Source organism: Chrysemys picta, chromosome 9, assembly GCF_011386835.1.
Source record: "Chrysemys picta bellii isolate R12L10 chromosome 9, ASM1138683v2, whole genome shotgun sequence".
Taxonomy (NCBI): domain Eukaryota; kingdom Metazoa; phylum Chordata; order Testudines; family Emydidae; genus Chrysemys; species Chrysemys picta.
In genome coordinates, this window is record NC_088799.1 from 17,690,980 (window position 1) to 17,710,504 (window position 19,525).

At 41.2% G+C, this 19,525-nt stretch overlaps 1 protein-coding gene across 2 annotated transcripts; it reads right to left on the reverse strand.

Annotated features, from left to right (window-relative positions):
- Positions 1–522: 522 nt before the first annotated feature.
- Positions 523–15,104, reverse strand: LOC101943397 (uncharacterized). Of its 2 annotated transcripts, none has more exons than XM_005299223.4 (7): positions 14,933–15,104; positions 8,567–8,717; positions 6,910–7,003; positions 5,968–6,086; positions 4,509–4,651; positions 2,758–2,955; positions 523–719 (listed from the first exon to the last, which is right to left on the reverse strand). In XM_005299223.4, exons 1-7 carry the CDS (start codon positions 14,956–14,958, stop codon positions 608–610), a joined length of 843 nt encoding a protein of 280 aa, XP_005299280.1. In that variant the 5' UTR covers positions 14,959–15,104; the 3' UTR covers positions 523–607. The 2 variants fall into 2 exon arrangements, with proteins under 2 accessions (XP_005299280.1, XP_005299281.1); XM_005299224.4 differs by having other exon boundaries at positions 4,509–4,630; positions 14,933–15,094.
- Between the last annotated feature and the right edge of the window lie 4,421 nt (positions 15,105–19,525).

Genomic DNA, 19,525 nt, shown 5'->3' on the forward strand with positions numbered 1-19,525 from the left:
TTTTAACAGAATTCCTGAAAAGTCTCACTGACCATAAGGAACTTTAAGTTAGTTTGGGGAGTCTATATAATATCTGAATTTGACCCATCTGTTCCATGTAGTCTGGCAACTATCAGTGCATTCAAAAGTGCTGAGTTCCCAGCAGCTCCCAAATATGAATTTAGGAGCCTAACTTTAAGCTCCTATGTTTGAAAATCTTGGCCCAGGACTCTACTGAAGTCAATGGCGTTATGTTGGTGTCAGTAAGAAGAGACGACAAAGCTCAATAAGCCCAATTTATCTCTAATTTAAATGTAAATCAGTGAAATGAGAACTAGGAACATGATATATTTCTAGCATTCAGGACCAGATTTTCAAACTTAGAAGTTTACAATAGTGTACGTACATTTGCATGCATTAGCTTAATTACGTGTACGCAGATGTATGTATACTTATGTGTGCCTAACTTTTAAAATCTGTTCCTCAGTTTTCTCTCTCTTGCACATTCAACTGGATCAAATTTCCAGACGGACTCTACAGCTGTTTGATCAGAAAAAAAGTGTATGTACTGGATTTATTAGTTAAGTATGGCAATTCCATTAGCTCCTTTATGATACAAAATACAGTGCTACAGTATGGTGCACATTTTTGAAAGAAAACTGATCTCTGGAGGTGGACAATCCTCTGGCAGCTTTGGGACCCCATCCAGCATTCTCAAGTTTGGCAAATTGGAGAACACTCTACAGGAGAAATCAGAGAAAAAATAGTATTTTGAGGTATTTACTTGGATAATTTTTAAGATTAAAAGTAGAGATGGGCCAGAAGCAAACATTGTATCTGAACAAACTAGAAATCTGGATTCAGACCCCAAACTGGGTTTGCCACTTGAGACCAGCTCTGACAAAGGATCTGAATGTTTACTGTGTTATACTGGTTTTAAGACATCGAAGTCAGTGGAGTTATACAAGCGCAAAACACCTGTAGCAGAATAGAGAATCAGGCCCATTGTATAACATATCACAAAGGGGAGGGCTTTGTAGCTTAGTGTAAGCATTAGGTTTGAAATTCCCAGGCACCTAGAAACTAAGAGTTCAAATTGCAAAGTGTTTGACTCAACTTTCATCCTGCTGTGATAGATAAACTCAGTTTTATGGATTTTATGATTGTGAGCTTCTTTTATTATAAGACAGTAAACACTTGTGTCCTGTCTGCTCTATGGACCCGATCTCAAACCTTCTGATATCAATGCATCAGGCCTTCTGTGAACATTAAAGCTCCCGGTATACTATCTTTAATTTCTGTCATTAATATCTGCTGCCCTCTGTGCCAGAGGTGACTGTATTCCAGTGGAAGGAGAAGGAATCCTGGCATGTATCTATTTTGGAATGTGCTTTTAAACCCTTTGGCATGAGAAGCTCTAGTCTATATCAATGTAATAAGGCAGCATTAGTAATTAAAGTTAAGTATTGACTTTCCCTCTCTTTTGGCCCTTTTGGATAAATCTTGTGAAAATGAAATAAAGTTTCATGAGATTCCCACTGTCTCATTGTTAGATCTCAGATTTCAGGGTACAATAGAATATAATTTTTTTTATATTTTTGAAAAAATTAGCTTTAAAAAACACAATCAACATCATCTCCCAAAGAAGAACTCAAAGGGAAAAAGCCTACTTGAAATTCATCCAGGTTCATATCAAGGAGTCTCCTTTCCTTTCTCCCCTCGAGGGAGAGGGATTTTTGTACTCATGCTGGAGGGATTTGGTGCAGGCGGACAGGAAACCTCATGGAGGCTTAGGTTCCAGAGAGCAAGCTAATAGATCCTGTGTCTGTAATGGGGACAACTGTCCCGCATTAGTTGTTCCCTAGGAACCTCCTGGCAGCACAGGTCTCTGAGAAGCTCAGTAAGGAGCATATTGCAGAGACTGGCTCAAAACCCCCTCCCAACCCACCTGCCATTTATTCCTGTGGAAGGGCTATCAGAGTCCTTGGGGAGTGGGGAGAATGGATCACAGAGATGAATCTCCAGGGAGTGTAACTTACACCTTCTTCTGACTCTCCCCATTAGCATTTTACACCAACTCAGATTCCCCCAGATTTACTCCTTTAGACTCACCCCCACTTTCTATCATGTAACTTTAATCACCTGCTGAATTTGGCCCACTGAGTGTAGGGAGCCTAAGTCAGTGTAACTCACACAGTGTTGGGATGCAGAAGACAGGAGAGCATCAAGAAAAGCCTCTAACAGGGAGGTGCAAGAACTTGTGCCACCTTTCAATTTAGCTTACATCTTCCAACATCTTCATCCAGCTTCTTGCCATGTAATTCAATTTAGACTTCTAGTCCAGTAGCAACATAGTGAGAATTGGCTAAGGCGGCTTGAGTGAAAGGGTGTCTAGCTTACACCTACAGATTGCCTCTGAACTTGGCCCATGGACTTCAGTTTAGCTCATGAGCTTGCATTCAAGAATTCATTCTCGTTTAGCTGCTGGATTACAGTGTTGTCCAAGCACTTTCTGAAAATTCCACATAGATTACAAATCCATAGGAAACTATTCCTCAGGTGGACAAGAGTGACACATGTCATCTTGCCAACTGGCTCAAGTTTGCAAAACTTGTTGAACTATCCTGTGATGACAGGAGAATACAGCAAGAACAAAGCCAGTTTCCTTTACAATCCATGAAAGCTATCGCATGTCAATAGTGTATTACATTTATGCTTTCATAGGAACAGATATTTTCCCACTGTACATGTTTTTACTGACAATAATGTCCGACTTACAGCTGCCTGTAGTTTTCTTTGAACTCACAGGGGTTCCTCTTGAGTATAAGGGATTCTAGTGGAGTAGATCTCAAGTCTGATATCCCACTTAGTGTCTCAATGTTGTTATCAGCCAGTGACAACTGACGAATCTGAGGTATCTTTGGCAGCTGTTTGAAGGATGTAAAATGATTTTTACTGACATTTAATTCTTTGCATCTGTAAAGTACAAAAATGTATGCCATCATTTATCGCATAGACAGAAGAATATACATCCTTAGTTATTGTGAAAAAATATACAGTGTACACACATAGGGCCAGATCCTCAGCTGGCATAAACCAGCCTAGCTTTATCGATTTAAAGAGAAATAGGCCATTTTACACTGGCTGAAGATCTAGTATATTCTTGTTAACTCATTACAATTAATTTTAGGAGGATCTGAACAGATTGTAGTAGGGTGGTGATAATGCCCCTTTCAATGTTACATCTGATGAAGTGGGTATTCACCCATGAAAGCTTATGCTCCAATACTTCTGTTAGTCTATAAGGTGCCACAAGACACTTCGTTGCTTTTTACAGCTCCAGACTAACACGGCTACCCCTCTGAGTTTAAATCCAGTCTAGGTCAGCGACCAAAAGGTATTACCATCCGATGGAGGGTCAGTGGCCAATATGAACTCACTTTGGTGACCTCAAATCAGTTTCCAGAGGACAACTGTTCATGTTATAAAAACCACAGCAGCTACAGCTGGCACTTGCTGGGTCATATTCAGTAGAGGTGTGTAAGGGGGTGTGATCTGGACCTCAGGATGCTAATTTAGACTCCCTTATAGTCAGGAAGGAAAAGCAGAATGTGGGCTACTTTAACATACACCTTTTGATACCTTCTTCTGACAATTCAGTGTGTAAATCACACCTTAGACTACCTTACAAGTAGGTAGAGTGGTTGTAAGTAGGACTAACTAAGGGAATATGACAGAGTTAGCATAAGGTCTAATTTACACCACTGTGCACATCCTCTCTGAATGCAGCTTCAGATCCTACTTTGTTAGTAAAGAGATAGATATGCAGATTGAGCTAACTTCTCACCCCTTGACTGTGCCCTTCTCTGTTAGGGCTGAGGAACATCAAGCAAAGTGTGGGAAAGTTTACAGCCTCTGCTTTTACCTGTTCTGTGGATAAAGGAGTTCATCTTTCAGGGGCCTGATTCTGATGTCACGCAATTTTACACTGATATAACTCTATTGGGCAATGCTATTTTTTGCCTCAACAAAGGCTGCAAATCGGGGCTGAAAATTTATCTTTACAGCTTTCTTTTACATTTTAGGATGGCTGGACCATTATTTCCCACTCCAACTATTAACACAACCGCAACTTTCCCTATATCTGACCATTAGGAAATAACTGCAATGGAAACTCCTGGCTTCCCTCCTTGAGTCAAGTATCATCATCTCTATGTACATTTCCTCCTACTGACCCGATACAACAACTTTTCCTCCTAGCAGAAGATATCATTGACTTTGATGAAACTTCTCATGGAGCTATGCTCTTCTCAGTATGAACAAGGTGGCAGAATCTGACCCAAAATAGCTTTTACTTCTCTTGGATATCATGAACTTAGATTAACTGGATTTTTCAATAGAATTACATGCACATATTATGCTCTGTTAATCACTAAAGGCCTGATTCTGCTCCCATTGAAGTCAATGGCAAAACTCCCTTTGACTTCTATGATACTGGATAGGACCTGGCAACAGGATTTTTCATCTACCTTGGCAACCTTATGGCACTTAGGTCTGTCAAAGAGTTGTCCACCAACCAAAGCCTTTCCACTCGAATTAATCTCCGGAGAATCCTGTTAAAGTTTTCTAGCTGGTAAAGGTCTCCCAAGTCCTGAAATGAAAGGTTCAAATTCTGGGGATGGGAAAAATGCAAAGAAAATTCTTTAGCTTATTTTTTTCTTTTTAAGTTTAGTTATTAAAATCCTTTGCAACAATAGGGTCTGTTGCAATGTGAGTCTATTTCAGTATGCTAGAGTAATACCTAATTTAAAACAAACTATGATGCCAAATTCGTAGAAATATGTTGCTAAATTTGTTCGGTCCACCTACCATGCAAGAGGTAGACAGAACTGATGTTTTGTTATATGGATAACAAATTACTGGAGGGTAGCTGTAGCCAGAAGAGTTACTCTGCATACATCTGTACCCTCTTCTCTTCTGACAACCCCCTCCTTTCCCTATGCTCTCCACCTTTCCCTATGCTCTCAAAGAGTTTCTCCTGAGTCCTTTTGTTCTCTTTCATCTGCTTTCACATTTGTATCTACTTCCTCACTCCCCGGTATGCCTGAAACAATCTCCCAATTATTATATGTAAAGTTCCCTCCCCAAATCCATCTATTCTCTGGACTTTCCATTTATAAAGGCCTATCTGTGCCTTTAGGCAGGGAGAGGTACCTAAGCTGTACCACCGCAAAAGCAGCCCTATGAGGCACTGTGACTCAGTGTCACAATTCCTGCTCTGCTACCTCATCACTATTAGAGAGGTAACAATTGACTGTTGATCCAGACCAGCAGTAAATTAGTGCCCTGAGCCCCCCCATCTGTGCCGGCTCAAATATTCTGCCCAGCATGCATGGAGGGGGGGGGGGGGGGGATTTGGATCCACTTTACACCCATCTGTTCCAAAAAGTGACTAAGCAGGCAAGAAGTGACAAAGAGTCCTGTGGCACCTTATAGACGAACAGACGTATTGGAGCAAAGCTTTCGTGGGTGAATACCCACTTCGTCAGACACATGCACCTGATGAAGTGGGTATTCACCCACGAAAGCTTATGCTCCAATACGTCTGTTAGTCTATAAGGTGCCACAGGACTCTTTGTTGCTTTTTACAGATCCAAACTAACACGGCTCCCCCTCTGATACTAAGCAGGCAAACAGCTTCATTTATTTCAATGTGCCCAAATCCAAAGTACCTGGGTAGCCCATGTAGGCCCATAAGGTGGTGTGGGCATTTACTTCCTTTCCCTACTTGCACAGGGGCCTAGTCCAAGCCCCAATCTATCTCAGTATAGTACAGTACGAACTATGCACTATAATGTAATGTACTATACTGTCCCAGTCAGAGCCCTTAAATTGTTGGCCCAGTTATTTGTTTGGCTCATTGATTATACAGTGCAACATACGCTTATGGAACTATATCAATAACAATAGTTAATAGTAAGATCTTACTGCACAGTTTTCCCAGTTTTCTTGCAGCCTCTGTTGCCATTTCTCTTTTTCTGTTACTTGTTTTCTTGCTTGCAAGGCATCTTCTTCTCCTCTGAAAAATAGCTCTTCTTCTGAAGGCCCTGCTCAGAAAAACATATATTTTCAATAGCTGATGTGATATGATGTCTGCAGTTAGTTACTTTTTAAGAGAATATATGTAGTCGGGAAGATATTTGAGTTGAAATAATATACACAGTATTATACCAAAGTAGGTTCCCAGACAGTAAATTAGTTTGAAGATTTTCACTATATTGTGGGTGCTAATTCAACTCTTTACATTCAATTTACAGTCACTGTGAGTTGGTGGCTTGTTATTAAATGACATTTCCTGTTCATCTGAATGTTGAATAAAAGCTTTTATTTAGGTGCCTCACTTTAGACCCCCCAGATTTGAAAATGCTGGCATATGTGTAAGCGTGTGTGTGTATATTCATAGAATATAAATATAAGTAAGATAATGCACTACAGAATTGTTTTTCCATTTAGGTCCCACTCCTGTAAACACTTACCTAATTTTAAACAAATGCCTAATTTCATACTCTGGAGTAGTCCCATTTATTTCAGCGAGGCCACTCATGGTTAAAATTAAGCATGTGTGTTACCATTTTCAGGATTGGGGTTTTACTCTGTCATCTGTTGTCTCCAAGCATTAATTTAAAAATATAGAAACTACAGTTTTGACATTCATTCCTGCTTTTTAACTCTAAATCTTACACAGCTATTGTCTGAATGATTTAAAAAAATGAAACTCCTGCAATGTAGAGGTGAAGTCAATGGCAAAATTCCCATTAACTTCAAAATGGCCAGGATTTCATCCTGGTATTTAATTCTGTACAGGATAGAATACTTAGGATTTAAAATTAATATGTCTTTTTTTTCAAAGGAACAAATTTTCATCTTTACCTTCTCTTACCCGGGGGCAACGAATCTGATTTCCGCGAACATCATGTTCTTTTAACTCATGCCAAGTGAGATACTTGAAGGAATCTGAGGGAAGCTGGAAGGATGTAAAATAAAAGAAACAAATTAATTAATGGTCTTAAACATTGGGCAATATCTTCACATTTATACAAAAACCTTTTGGCATTATTCCAGGAGAAAAAAATATACACACAATCTTACGTAAGAACAGCCATTCTGGGTCAGACTAATGGTTCATCTAGCCCAGTAATCTGTCTTCTGACAGTGGCCACTGCCAGATGTTTCAGAGTGAATGAACAAACAGGACACTTTCTAGTGATTCATCCCTTGTCGTCCAGTCCCAGCTCCGGCCACTTGGAGGTTTAGGGACACCTGGAGCCTGGGGTTGCATCTCTGACGGTCTTGGCTAACAGTCATTGATGGACCTATTCTCAATGGACTTATCTAATTATTTTTTTATAGATTTAGCCTTCACAACATCCCATGGCAATGAGTTCCACAGGTTGATTGTGCACGGTGTGAAAAAGCATGTCCTTTTTTTTGTTTTAAACCTGCTGCCTATTAATTTCTTCAGGGGGTCTCTAGTTCTTGTGTTATGTGAAGGGGTAAATAACACTTCCTTATTCATGTTCTTCGTACATTCATTATTTTATAGACCTTTATCATACTCCTCCTTAGTTATCTCTTTTCTAAACTGAACAGTCCCAGTCTTTTTAATCTCTCCTCCATACCCATAATCATTTTGGTTGCCCTCTCTGTACTTTTTGCAGTTCTAATATATCTTTCTAATATATTCTAGGTGAATGTTTATAGGTGAGTTGTGTTACCTTAACAATGACTTGTTAAATGCTTCATAAAAGTCAGTTATGAAATAGCACATGAATGAGAAGAGAGTATATATATATACACCTCTACCTCGATATAACGCTGTCCTCGGGAGCCAAAAAATCTTACCGTGTTATGGGTGAAACCGCGTTATATCAAACTTGCTTTGATCCACCGGTGTGCGCAGCCCCCCCCACCCCCCCACCCCCCGGAGCACCGCTTTACCACATTATATCCGAATCGGGTTGCATTATATCAGGGTAGAGGTGTATATATATAAAAAAAAAAACAAAATCCAGTTTAGGACACTAGATGGAAGCACAGAAAACCTGCAGCCAGAGTCAGAAATAGAGTCTGGAGCAGAAGCTATCTGCCACGTTTTGTCTTCCCACCAAAAACTGTTCTGTGGGCATTCCCGACCAGCAGTCGCAGAGAGGAATTTCAGGGCAAGCCTCAGATTCAAAATCTGGTCTTCATAGCAATGCTAGTCCATTCCTGGCCCAGCAATTGCACCTATGCACAGCCCCACACATGGATGATGCCTGTATGCTGGCTAGACACAGAACTACCTGTAATAAGATCTTTTGTAGCATATGGAGTATGTTTTTTTTAGTGGGTATGTGTACCCATTTGCAGGTTGCTTATAGTACTTTCCCTAGATTAGCCAAAATTTGGCCCATCAAATCCTATCTGGAGGCTAAATGTGGGCAGAACACATCCATTATCATGTTGTAGAAAGAGAATCCATTCATAAAGTTACTTTCCATCTGTGTTTTTTTCTATAAACTCATTACCAGACTGATAGAACACTTACTGGTGAAGATATCCCTGAGTCAGCGCTCTGCTGGAGTATTCCTCTGTGTCTTGATAAAACTGGCAAAGTAGTATCTGTATCACTTAGAGCAGAACAGTGAGAGGAATAGGATTTACAGAATCTATGGCTGCTTGTATTCAGACCTGAGGAGCTAAAGAGATAACACTTTACACCATTAATATGTTCCTGATCTGGTGAATGTGATGCAGGCTGTTTCAAGGACAAGGAAAACAAAGAAGCAAGATTCCTCTTTAATGCATGTTAACTAAGTCACAAAATGTAAATAAAACCTCATATGTGACAAGATTGTGCCAACATGATCCTCTGGGATATGCAGGGTGTGACTTCAATAGGACTGCTCACCTGAATACAGTTACTCATGCATAGATGTTTGCAAGATGGGGCCCTAACATTGTAAGGACAGGCCTTGTCATATTAGCACTTTGAAAGCCAAACTCACAATTGAAATCAACAGGACCTTGCCTTGTGGCTGTTAATCAATGGTATGATATGGCCTGCAGAGATTAGCTGTATCTGGGGATACACTATACAGTTTGTATGAAAAACACCCTACTGTTGTGTTCTGAATCTTCTCCTTTTTTCTCCTAGCAGTAATTTTTAACAATCCCTTAAGGTTCCAGAGAAGAATTTAACTTTGTGTGTAATTTCAAACACATGTATAGTCCAAATGAATTCCCATACTTATGTGCTTTGCTAGACCAGGGCCCAAGAGAATTTTGAAAGGTACATTTTATTTAACAAAAGTGGCAAAATTACTCCAATTGTGCTTCAAAGAAAGTGAACATCTCTGAAGCCCGAGGCTGCAATTTAGAAATCTACCATGGAACTCTTTAGAAAAATCACTTTAACTTAGTAACTGGATACAGCATAATAATTTGCCTGTTACTCTACAAGCTCTTCGAACGGTCAAGAAATATCATTAAAACAATTACACAAGGTATCAGAAGTGGAAAATAAAAAGCAGCTTTAAAAGACTCTCGTGGGGATGGTAATGAAAGTTTCATGGTGAACAAGAGTGTAAAAGACAAATTAAGTAAAACAGGGAATAAAATCAAGGTTACATACCTATTTGAAAATAATCATGAATAGATTTACTACTTGCCTAAGATTCTGTTTTGCCTTTTTGAAGTATCATCAAAAACACACACAAATCTTGTCTGATTTTTATCTGGAAGCTCATAATGTTAACTCGTAAACGACAAAGTAGAAATATCATTTGTAACAATCTTATCTTTCTCGTTTTGTCTTATTTTGGGGATTGAAAGAACAACAATAAAAAATATCCAGTTGCGGGTGACTTGATTGGGAGCTGTGGGGTGTGTTGTATTTCTGAAAAGAAGCCTATTTTTTTAGATGCTTTAATACGCTCTCTGTCTTTAGGCAAGCAGATATGAAAATGTTGGCCTATTTTTATACAGGTATAGTGTTAAAAATCAGCAGATGAACCATGTAGTAGCACTCTGGGGCTGGGGCTGCACCGCCGGCACTCTGGGTCTAGAGGCACTAGCCTGGGGTGGGGGCTGCTGGCTGCGGTGAGGAGTGGGGGAGGCTCTGGGCTCCAGTGGGGGTGGTGTGGAAGTAGCAGGGCCTTGGGCAGAAGTTGTGGGGCTGGGGGCTAACTTCCCCCGGCCTGCAGTTCACGCACTGCCCATGCTGAAGATCCACCTCTAACTTTGGACTTTCTGCAGTCAGCATGATTGCTGCAGCAGAATCCTCTCCAATTTACTAGAAAAGTCTTCTCCTACTGCATAAATGGGTATTGAATTAGCACTCAGAATTCTAGAAATGATAGCTGAAAGGAGAAGTTCAGAATGTCAGGTGGGCTGCAACAGGAGCGACAGACAGAGGATGGAGCTTTGGACTCTGCACTGTTTGATTTCAGTACGTTTCAGCTAGACAGCTAGCATTATTGTAACACAGATTTTGCTCAGGAAAGAGAATCACAGAATCATAGGATTAGAAGGGACCACCAGGGTCACCTAGTCTAAACCCCTGTCAAGATGCAGCATTTGTTGTGTCTAAGCCATCCAAGACAGGTGGCTGTTCAGCCTCCTTTTGAAAACCTCCAGTGAAGGAGCTTCCACAACCTCCCTAGGTGTCTGTTCCATTGTCTGCCTGTTCTTATAGTTAGGAAGTTTTTTCCTGAGATTTAATCTAAATCTGATGGGCTGTAGTTTGAACCCATTGCCTCTTGTCGGGCCCAGTTCTCTCTCTCTCTCGTTTTTAACTACTGCCTTTTAAAGTTGATCTAAAGGAAATTACAATGACTGAGGCAGGATGCAATTCAAAACAATTACCGCTTACAATGTATGAAACTCTCTGCCTTGATTGCGAGGCCCTTTGGCTGGCTATGAATCTCCAGTGACACCTCTGGGAGCAGCACTCTAGATTATGTCAACTATTAAGGGGAAAAAATGAGATTTATGCTGTCTGTCCAGGCTGAGTCATTTCCCCTCACTTTGCCAGCAGTGAAAAACTGGTTACCATAAATCACAGATCTAAATCCTTATGAGAGGGGAATTAATTTCACTAATGCTCTAATGGAAACCCACTGTGGCTATAACCCCACTGCATTCTCTCTCTTCTCAGTGATGATCTCTAATGTCTTTTTAGCAAGCAGTGTTGCCTGTATTTTAGAAATTGTATGAAAGAAGGTCGAGGGAGAAACTCAAAATTGTCAAGTGAAAAACATATATTGCACATATCTTTTGCACGTGTAGGCTCCGATTCTTTTAGCTGGGCATCAACTGAGTCTCTAATAGACTCAGACTCATAGACTTTAAGGTCAGAAGGGACCATTATGATCATCTAGTCTGACCTCCCGCATGATGCAGGCCACAAAAGCTGACCCACCCCCTTTCCCTTAACTCAGCTGTTGAAGTCCCCAAATCCTGTGATTTAAAGACTTCAAGTCGCAGAGACTCCTCCAGCTAGCGACCCCCACCCCATGCTACGGAGGAAGGAGCATGAGTGTAGTTGTACACCTGATATTAAATCCATGAACACAATTTCAGAAACTGATCCAATAAGCAAAAGTGGCTTAGATGTTGATTTAAAAGGGTTAAATATGGTTTGAATCAGTTAGAGCTTTGGTGCTATGGGTGGTTTCCCTATGTTTTGTTTTTCTTATGCTATACATATAAAATAGCTGCTTAATTTAAATAAAAAAACATGCTGACAAATCCTGCTCTTTGTTATACCATTGTAAATCCAGAGTGACTCCATGGTTTGACTGGTGTTATCTACCTGATATAAGTGAGAGCAGAATGATCCTAAGATTTAGCTTGTGTAGCCTTGAAGATTGAAGAATTGTGGATTTTATTTTTTAGTGGTGGTAGTAGGGAATAAAACTGAAATATTTGATGTTGCAAACTGGAAGCTGTGCACATACCACAGCTACTGCGCCTTTCATAAGAACATAAGAACAGCTGTACCGGGTCAGACCAAAGGTCCATCTAGCCCAGTATCCTGTCTACCGACAGTGACCAATGCCAGGTGCCCCAGAGGGAGTGAACCTAACAGGCAATGATCAAGTGATCTCTCTCCTGCCATCTATCTCCACCTTCTGACAAACAGAGGCCAGGGACACCATTCCTTACCCATCTCAGCTAATAGCCATTAATGGACTTAACCACCATGAATTTATCCAGTTCTCTTTTAAATGCTGTTATAGTCCTAGGTAAGGAGTTCCACAAGTTGACTGTGCGCTGCGTGAAGAAGAACTTCCTTTTATTTGTTTTAAACCTGCTGCCTATTAATTTCATTTGGTGACCCCTAGTTCTTGTATTATGGGAATAAGTAAATAACTTTTCCTTATCCGCTTTCTCCATATCACTCATGATTTTATATACCTCTATCATATCCCCCCTATGCTCCAAACAATGGGTATGATTTAATGAGGTACTGAGTCATGCCAGTGAACAGATGATGTAGTCCCATGGACTTCACTGATAGAACCTCACAGAATCAGAACCTTGCCCAATGTCAACGGCATATCGGTGAAACGGATCTGCTCCCGTTCTCATTGAAATCAATGGCAAAATTTCCATAGACAATGGGAACAGAATGGCGTACGTTTTCCAAGTGCAGTGCAGGGCTTTATATGTCTGACTCCAACTGACTTTAAAGATAGAAAACATTAAAACCTAATACAATGCTTTGAAAAGCTATCCCTGTGTTATCTCTGAAGATGGCAGTGAAGATGTTTGGGATGGAAACTTTTCCTATGCAGTATTTGCAATGTTTGACAATGTCAAAAGCAGTGTTTCAAAACACTTCCCCTGACACTGCTGCAAGTCTTCTAATGAAAATGGAAACATTCCAGGCTTTGCACCGGATTCTGAGTTCTGCTTCATGAGAGACACAGCACAGAACATGCATCACAAAAGGAATGGGAGCAAAGGTGCCTTTATGCCATTCCTTGCCTTGCCTTGATCCTGGGCTGCTTTGGGGGCTGGAATGTCTCTGACTATAAGTTACAGTAGCTGTGGGGTCTGGTCTAATTTATAGCAGCCTTACTCCAACTACCTGTGGACTGCTCTGCAGATCAGAATTGTCATAGTGCTTTGAACTACAGTTATTCCCCCTGCCACTCCAAAATGCTTCCTCATGCCCCAAGTCCTGTCCCCAGCACACCCTTACACTGGGCAGTAGGTGAACCAAGGGCTCAGGGAGGCTAGCCCCGGGCCCGGCCCACTCCTTCTGCCTGAGTTCCCACTCCTTCTGCCCCCTTCTTCCCTGAAGGCCAGAGTGCCTCCCCCACCCTGTGGCCACCAGCCCCACCTCCTAGCCCCAGGTCATCCAAGTGCCTCCAGCCCCAGAGTGCCTGGCAGGAGGCACATGGCCTACCCTTTCCCCCAGCCCTGGAGCGCTGGGTAGGACGCCGGGGGCCCACCCAGCACTGGGCGGTCCCACCTGCCCTAGCCCCAGTAGGCTTCCCGGAAGAGGAGCAGCTTGCCTGGGCTGGGGCCAACTAGCGGCAGGAGGGTGCCTCGGGGTGAAGTGTGGGTAGGGCCATGTGGGGCTGCTCGGGGGGCACAGCCTTCCCTAGCCTATTAGATGTGCTGCCCATGGTGGGAAGGGGGTGTTTATATTGCCCCTATGCAACTCCTATATTAAGAGAATTTCCCTGGGGCCACCGGGGCCCCTTTACAGCCCTTGCACACTGCTGGAACAGCATTAAGGAGCACCAAGAGCCCTCCGCATTTCCATCCTGCTCCTGTTGGCGTCACTGGGAACATGATCTGGCCCATATTTAACATCTCAGTGCTCCAGAGTTATTGTAATGGTGGTAAAAGGCCACTCCGAAAATACTGATGAATTTCAACAGCAATACTCAATTTAATTGAGTTTTTAGCATCATCAAGAGAAAAACAAACAAAATATGGATGTTTATCCAAAAACAGCATAGGTCAAATTTTTAACCAGTTTCTAGTTGCCATTTTTTGCAAGTGAATATCAGATATCTGGTCATTTCCCTCCCCAAACTGCTCCCACAAATAACAGTTTGTATGCACAAAATGGGGACCCAGTCACTTTGCTGGATCAGTCAGTTGCACATGCCAAAGCAGATATGCAAAAATGAACGTAACGTGAACCTACAAATCTAACGTAAACATGTCGTGTAAAAGCCAGGAAATTCAGAATTGAGACTAACCCTCCTTCCTCAGTTCACTGCACTGTGCCTAGGTATTGCAACAGGTGAGTGCAATACTGGTAAGATCAAGCATTATTCTGAGAGCTGTCTAAACCCTAGGTACAGTGGGTGACTGACTGATACTTCCTGTTTATTTTCTTGAATGGGTTTCATGAGACCCTCCATCCCTTACATCAAAAGCATTACATTTTGATGTAATGCTTTTGAAAATAATTTGGTAACATACACACCTGTACTTCATTGTTACAATGCATCTCTACCCTTAACTGTGCCATAAATTATCTTGCTTTCTGTAAAATAAAACTACCCTGCAAAAGAAATTTAATTAACATAATTAGCCATAACAGACATAACGAGCCATTACTGGTATATTTATTACTCAAATTCCACGCAGCTTTCCATGAATTTAACTGCAAATTTAGCATCTTAATCAATGTGACTTTTGTACTTATCATAAATAATCCATTTATATTAAGACACTGTGTGTCTTGCAGTAATTAAATAACAACAAGAAAGAGACATATTTCTTGATTGCTTCTATTGCATAATAGACTCTATCAGCAATTCAGGCACAGTAACTGTATGTTTTAAAAAGATATTCAATCTTGTAACACTATCTTGTTTATTCAAAGCGTGTCAAGACAACAGTACAAAGACTAAAGTTACTTTTCCTCTTTCATTCCTCCTACCTTTTGGACATGTCTTGCTGTTGCATAAATTTCTCACGACTTGCATAAAGCTATTCGTCTACAGTAAAATATTTTCTTCCCATCTTCCCCCCAATGGGGCTGTGTTCTGCATCCTTTGAAAAGTTGTAGCCCTGTTCAGAGTCTTGGATGGAACGCCATAATCACCGTTGCCAAGGAAACAAGCTGTCACCTCGCAACGCACAAACATGTGAGGAGCTATTGTTACCAATCTCTTATGCGCATCAATCGAATTCCTGTGCTGCTCTAGCCGGTAACAATTAACGCTTTTTCCTAGAGTTGTCTGGAGAGCGAGCTGACTGAAGATAAGTTGGTGATACACATATCAAGATATGTGATCATCCTGATGGATCTCTGAAATTCTCACTCATCTTCACTTCTAGAATTTCTTGAATTGCATTCATATTTTGCCAATTTGAATTTTCGTTTAGCCTTGCTTAGTGTGTCACCTATGCAAAAATTCATTGTGTGTGGTGTCCAGTTATTGAAAAACTCTAACTATAATAATTAAAAATAATACTTTGAGTGGAAAGTTATGTTGCTGTTCAAAGAATTTTTATTTTGTTTGGTGTAGGCACCACTCTTCAATGCTATTTATCATCCTGACCTCACATAAAACTGTCAACCATCATATACTCAAATCTTCCAGGCCCCTCTTGTTTCTGAGTATGAATGCAAATGGACATTCTTTGGTGGAAAATGACAGCAGCTAGTGTTGTCTGTTTATGTATGGTATTTCCCTTATAGAAAATTCAACAGCCAGTCCAATAAACCCATCCTTATACAGACCCAAAGAAGCACTCAAATTGATGGGATTGTAATGAGCCATCAAGGGCCATGTCCTATGGACTTGATCCAATGTCCATTGAAGTCAATGGAAGATTTTCCATTGATGACAGTTGGTGTGGGATCAGGCCCTGTCTCTAAATGGGGTGTTTGATTAAACAGACGATGACAGCTGTCACAGAGTGGCTGTCCCCCTGTGGTTGAAATAGGTTCGGCTCCCCTATGCTAGAGAAATGCTCCCAGTTGAGCCAGTTAAGGGGGCCGGACTGCACGTGGGTCAGAAGGAGTTCAGTGAGGACAGAGCTAGAAGGGGAACTGCAGAGTGAAACTGCAGGGAGAGAGGGGCTCCTGCAGTGGTCCCTGAAAAAGGGAACTGGGGCTGGAAAAGAATACCGAGCTGAAAGTTTTATTGTCCATTGGGAGAAGGCAAAGAAGGCAGGCCAGGCCTTGCACCTTCTCTACCTGCCCAGACAGCAGGAAGGGACGGTACCTAAGGGAGGAGGAATTGTGCCCAGCAAGGTTGGGTGGAGGATTTTGTTGTTGTTGTTGTTGTTGGTTACTTTTTGGGATTTTGTGTCAGTAAAGAAACCAGACCCCAAGCCCTGAAGAAGGGGAAAACAGGGGCAGGGCACTGCAGAGGCATCCCTGATGTGAGGGGGCACTATGGTGTTATAGTAACACATGGGCAGATCATGCCCTTTTGATCTATGTGTGGATTGCCTCCTCTGACACATGGAAAGGAGACATCAGCCACCTCTGCAGGAGCTGCATCCCTCTTCCCTTGGACTCTCCATGGGTCCTGGGAGTCATGCTGAGGAGAAAGAAATGGGAGGTTCATGCTCAGTATTGGGGGAAACACATTTATAATCCTCTGTGTCCAGGGGAAAATCCACTGGAAATGCGATACAGCCACTGACTACTACATTTTAGCCTCCTCACAGGAGAAATCCTTCCCTTGCACTTTGGATCCTATCTTTCCCTACTCATCCTAATCATTCTAAAGACCTTGGAACCCTGGTGGTATGCCTCACAGTGTCTGATAAGAAGATAGTTTTTCCATACATAGATTTCTGCATCTGTGCAGCGACTCATTGAACTCCAAATAAGTGCTGGGATCTGCACCAGGGCAGGATCGGAGCCTAAAGCTGGCCTTAAAATTTCAGCAGCTGTGTATGAATTTACAAATATTCATGAATTCTTCACTCAGGTCTAAAAGCTGAATGGGAAATAATAATAATAGTCAATTCTCTTTTTCTTATAAAATTGTGCAATTAATCGCATAGGTGAATTCATGACTATTATGTGATGAATTCTACTAATGAACACTCAGGTCAGAAGAAAACTGAGTTTGCCGCAGGGCAGACAGTGCAGGGGTTATTATAGCTGCTGCAGTACACAGAATTTTTCTATACCTTGATCACACCCTGGGAAGTGACCTTTACTATACCTGCCCTCCCCTTCCCTCCCCCCCCCCCAAAAACATGTTTCTAAATGAAAGAAGTCAGTAGGTAGTTGCTTTTTCTCTTTATGTTTTTCCTCCAAATAAAATGAAAGGCATTAGTCTACATCATGGGTTAATGGGCTGCAGACTTTTATGGAACAAGTATTTCTTACAAAGGGTATGAAAAATTAACTAAGTGCCATTTCAATGCAATGACTTATTTCAGGTGGTGTCAGCATTTCCATTATAAACACTAATATTCAGAGGGTTATAACCTGGCCATAAAAATTTGCTCCTGCTTGAAGTTCAGCAACATACAACATGTCTGCCAGGTAGAAAGAGCTTCTGTCATTTTGTTAAATATTGAACACGACTTTTATTTCTGAGATATACAAGTGAAGCAAATATAAGGCATGTACCCTTCTCCGTTGCTTCTTAGATGTGCATTTGACTTATCATGTTACTTGGCATGTAATGCAAACTCCGCTGGTGCACCACTGAACATGCCTTAACTGTACAGAAAACCTCTGATTCTGAATTCTGATTAGGGATGGAAAAACTTCAAATTTCTGTTATTAGCATCATTACAGTAGTACGAGAGGCTGCAATCAAGATCAGGACCCATTGTGCTAGGCACCGGACAAACAGTTCCTGCCCTGAAGAGCTTAAAGTCTAAATATACAAGACAGACAAAGGACGGAAGGAAGGAAATATTACCCAAATGTTACAGGTGGATAACGTCCATTGACTTTAATAGGGCCAGGATTTCATGCATAGAGTTTAAGTGACTTTCCCAAGGTCAGATCAGATGAGTATTCTAGGTTTAAAGTCTACGAATTTACACCAACTGCTGAGCTTTTCTGATATTTATATGATTGGTTAAGAATGTTCACCAAATACTTAAATGGCACCACTTAGCACTTCTCTACTGAAGCAAAATAAACATCAAGTTTTCGGTTAATATTCTGATGTCAGCACAACAAAGAAGCTAGTAAAAACCAGTTTGCTGCTGCTAGCTCACGCTTTTATCTGACTTTCCTCGTGGAAAGCCGTTAGTTTGATATCAACAGTAAAAGTCAGCTCTGATCACTTACTGGCTATGAATAGCAGAGTCCATTCCTGGGGAGTGATGGTGAGGTTACCTGGTTTGAGTGCATTCTGGAACACATGGCAAGCTCTGATGCTGGCACCACAAATTACACAGTTAGAGAGATTTTCTGTGAATTCGAATTTGGGTAATTTGCATAGATGCTGGCAGCTTGCAGGAAAGCACTTGGAAAAGGAACACAATGTCACTGCCTTGCTCCCCCTCCAGCCCCCAACTCACACTCATGCACGCTCTCTCACACACATGCAAAATGAAGAGGCTACACTTTGAGCCGAGGCAGTGAATTTTTTCTTCAGCACATTTAGGATCTCATTACGCGATTCAAATCCCAATGGCAGAGCTTTGAGAACATCTGCAGTGAATGGCCAAATAAACGATAATAAAAATGCAGGGTTAAGTGCATTTCATAATGATTAAGAAAAGTTAAGCAGTCACCAGTCACATAAATAATTAAATTGAAAATTATTTACAGCCTAATGTGCAAAGGTGCTAAGCCCGCAAAACACCCAAGCACGTGCTTGAGGTTATATGCATGCCACACCACTAAAGAATAGGGCCTTAGTAATTTTGCTGGAAAAACACTTTGCCTGCATCTTGTAATGCCAAGATCTACTATAGGGACCTGATCCAAAGCCTATCGAAGTCAGTCTTTCCGTTGACTTTAATGTGCTTTGGATTAGGCCCTGAAGAGGGATGTTTGTGCTGGTGGAAAGATGAATAGCATCTTCATAGCATTCAGAAGAGGTTTAGTTCACTTTCAGATTTAACTACGCTAATAAAATTTGTGTCAGCGCTTGGTGGGTGAAAGACATTTGCTGACACTCTGAAGAGGGACTATGTGCAAATGCTGCTTAGGGAATTGTTCTAGGAAGTTTTTCTGTTTGATTAACATTGTGTATTTGCTGAAAGAAAGTGTAATGTATGTAAATTGCCTGAAGGTTAGTTTAACTGTCTGCGGATGTATGAAAAATAGAATGTGAAATCCTGTTCCCAATGAATCAATGGCAAAACTCCCATTGACTTCAGTAGAGTCAGGATTACATCCAGAGTATTTCTTATTGATATGGGTGAAAGGAAGACATTTGGTATTTAAAGTTCAACACATTTTTTGTCTTTGATCAAAAATATTGGGCAATATGGGCCTGATCCAGCAAAACACTTAAGCTTATACATAACTTTAAGCATATAGGAGCAGTGCCATTGACTTAATAGGAGCAGGATCAAACCCTACATGCGTACA

Excerpts from the sequence above, each read along its gene's own strand:
- LOC101943397 (XM_005299223.4), bottom strand. The coding sequence starts at position 14,958 with ATGCAACAGCAAGACATGTCCAAAAG. Across the intron at positions 4,652-5,967 it reads AAAACTGGGAAAACTGTGCA|AATTTGAACCTTTCATTTCA; the intron begins GTAAGATCTTAC and ends TCCCATCCCCAG. Across the intron at positions 720-2,757 it reads AAAGAAAACTACAGGCAGCT|AGTGTTCTCCAATTTGCCAA; the intron begins GTAAGTCGGACA and ends TTTCTCCTGTAG.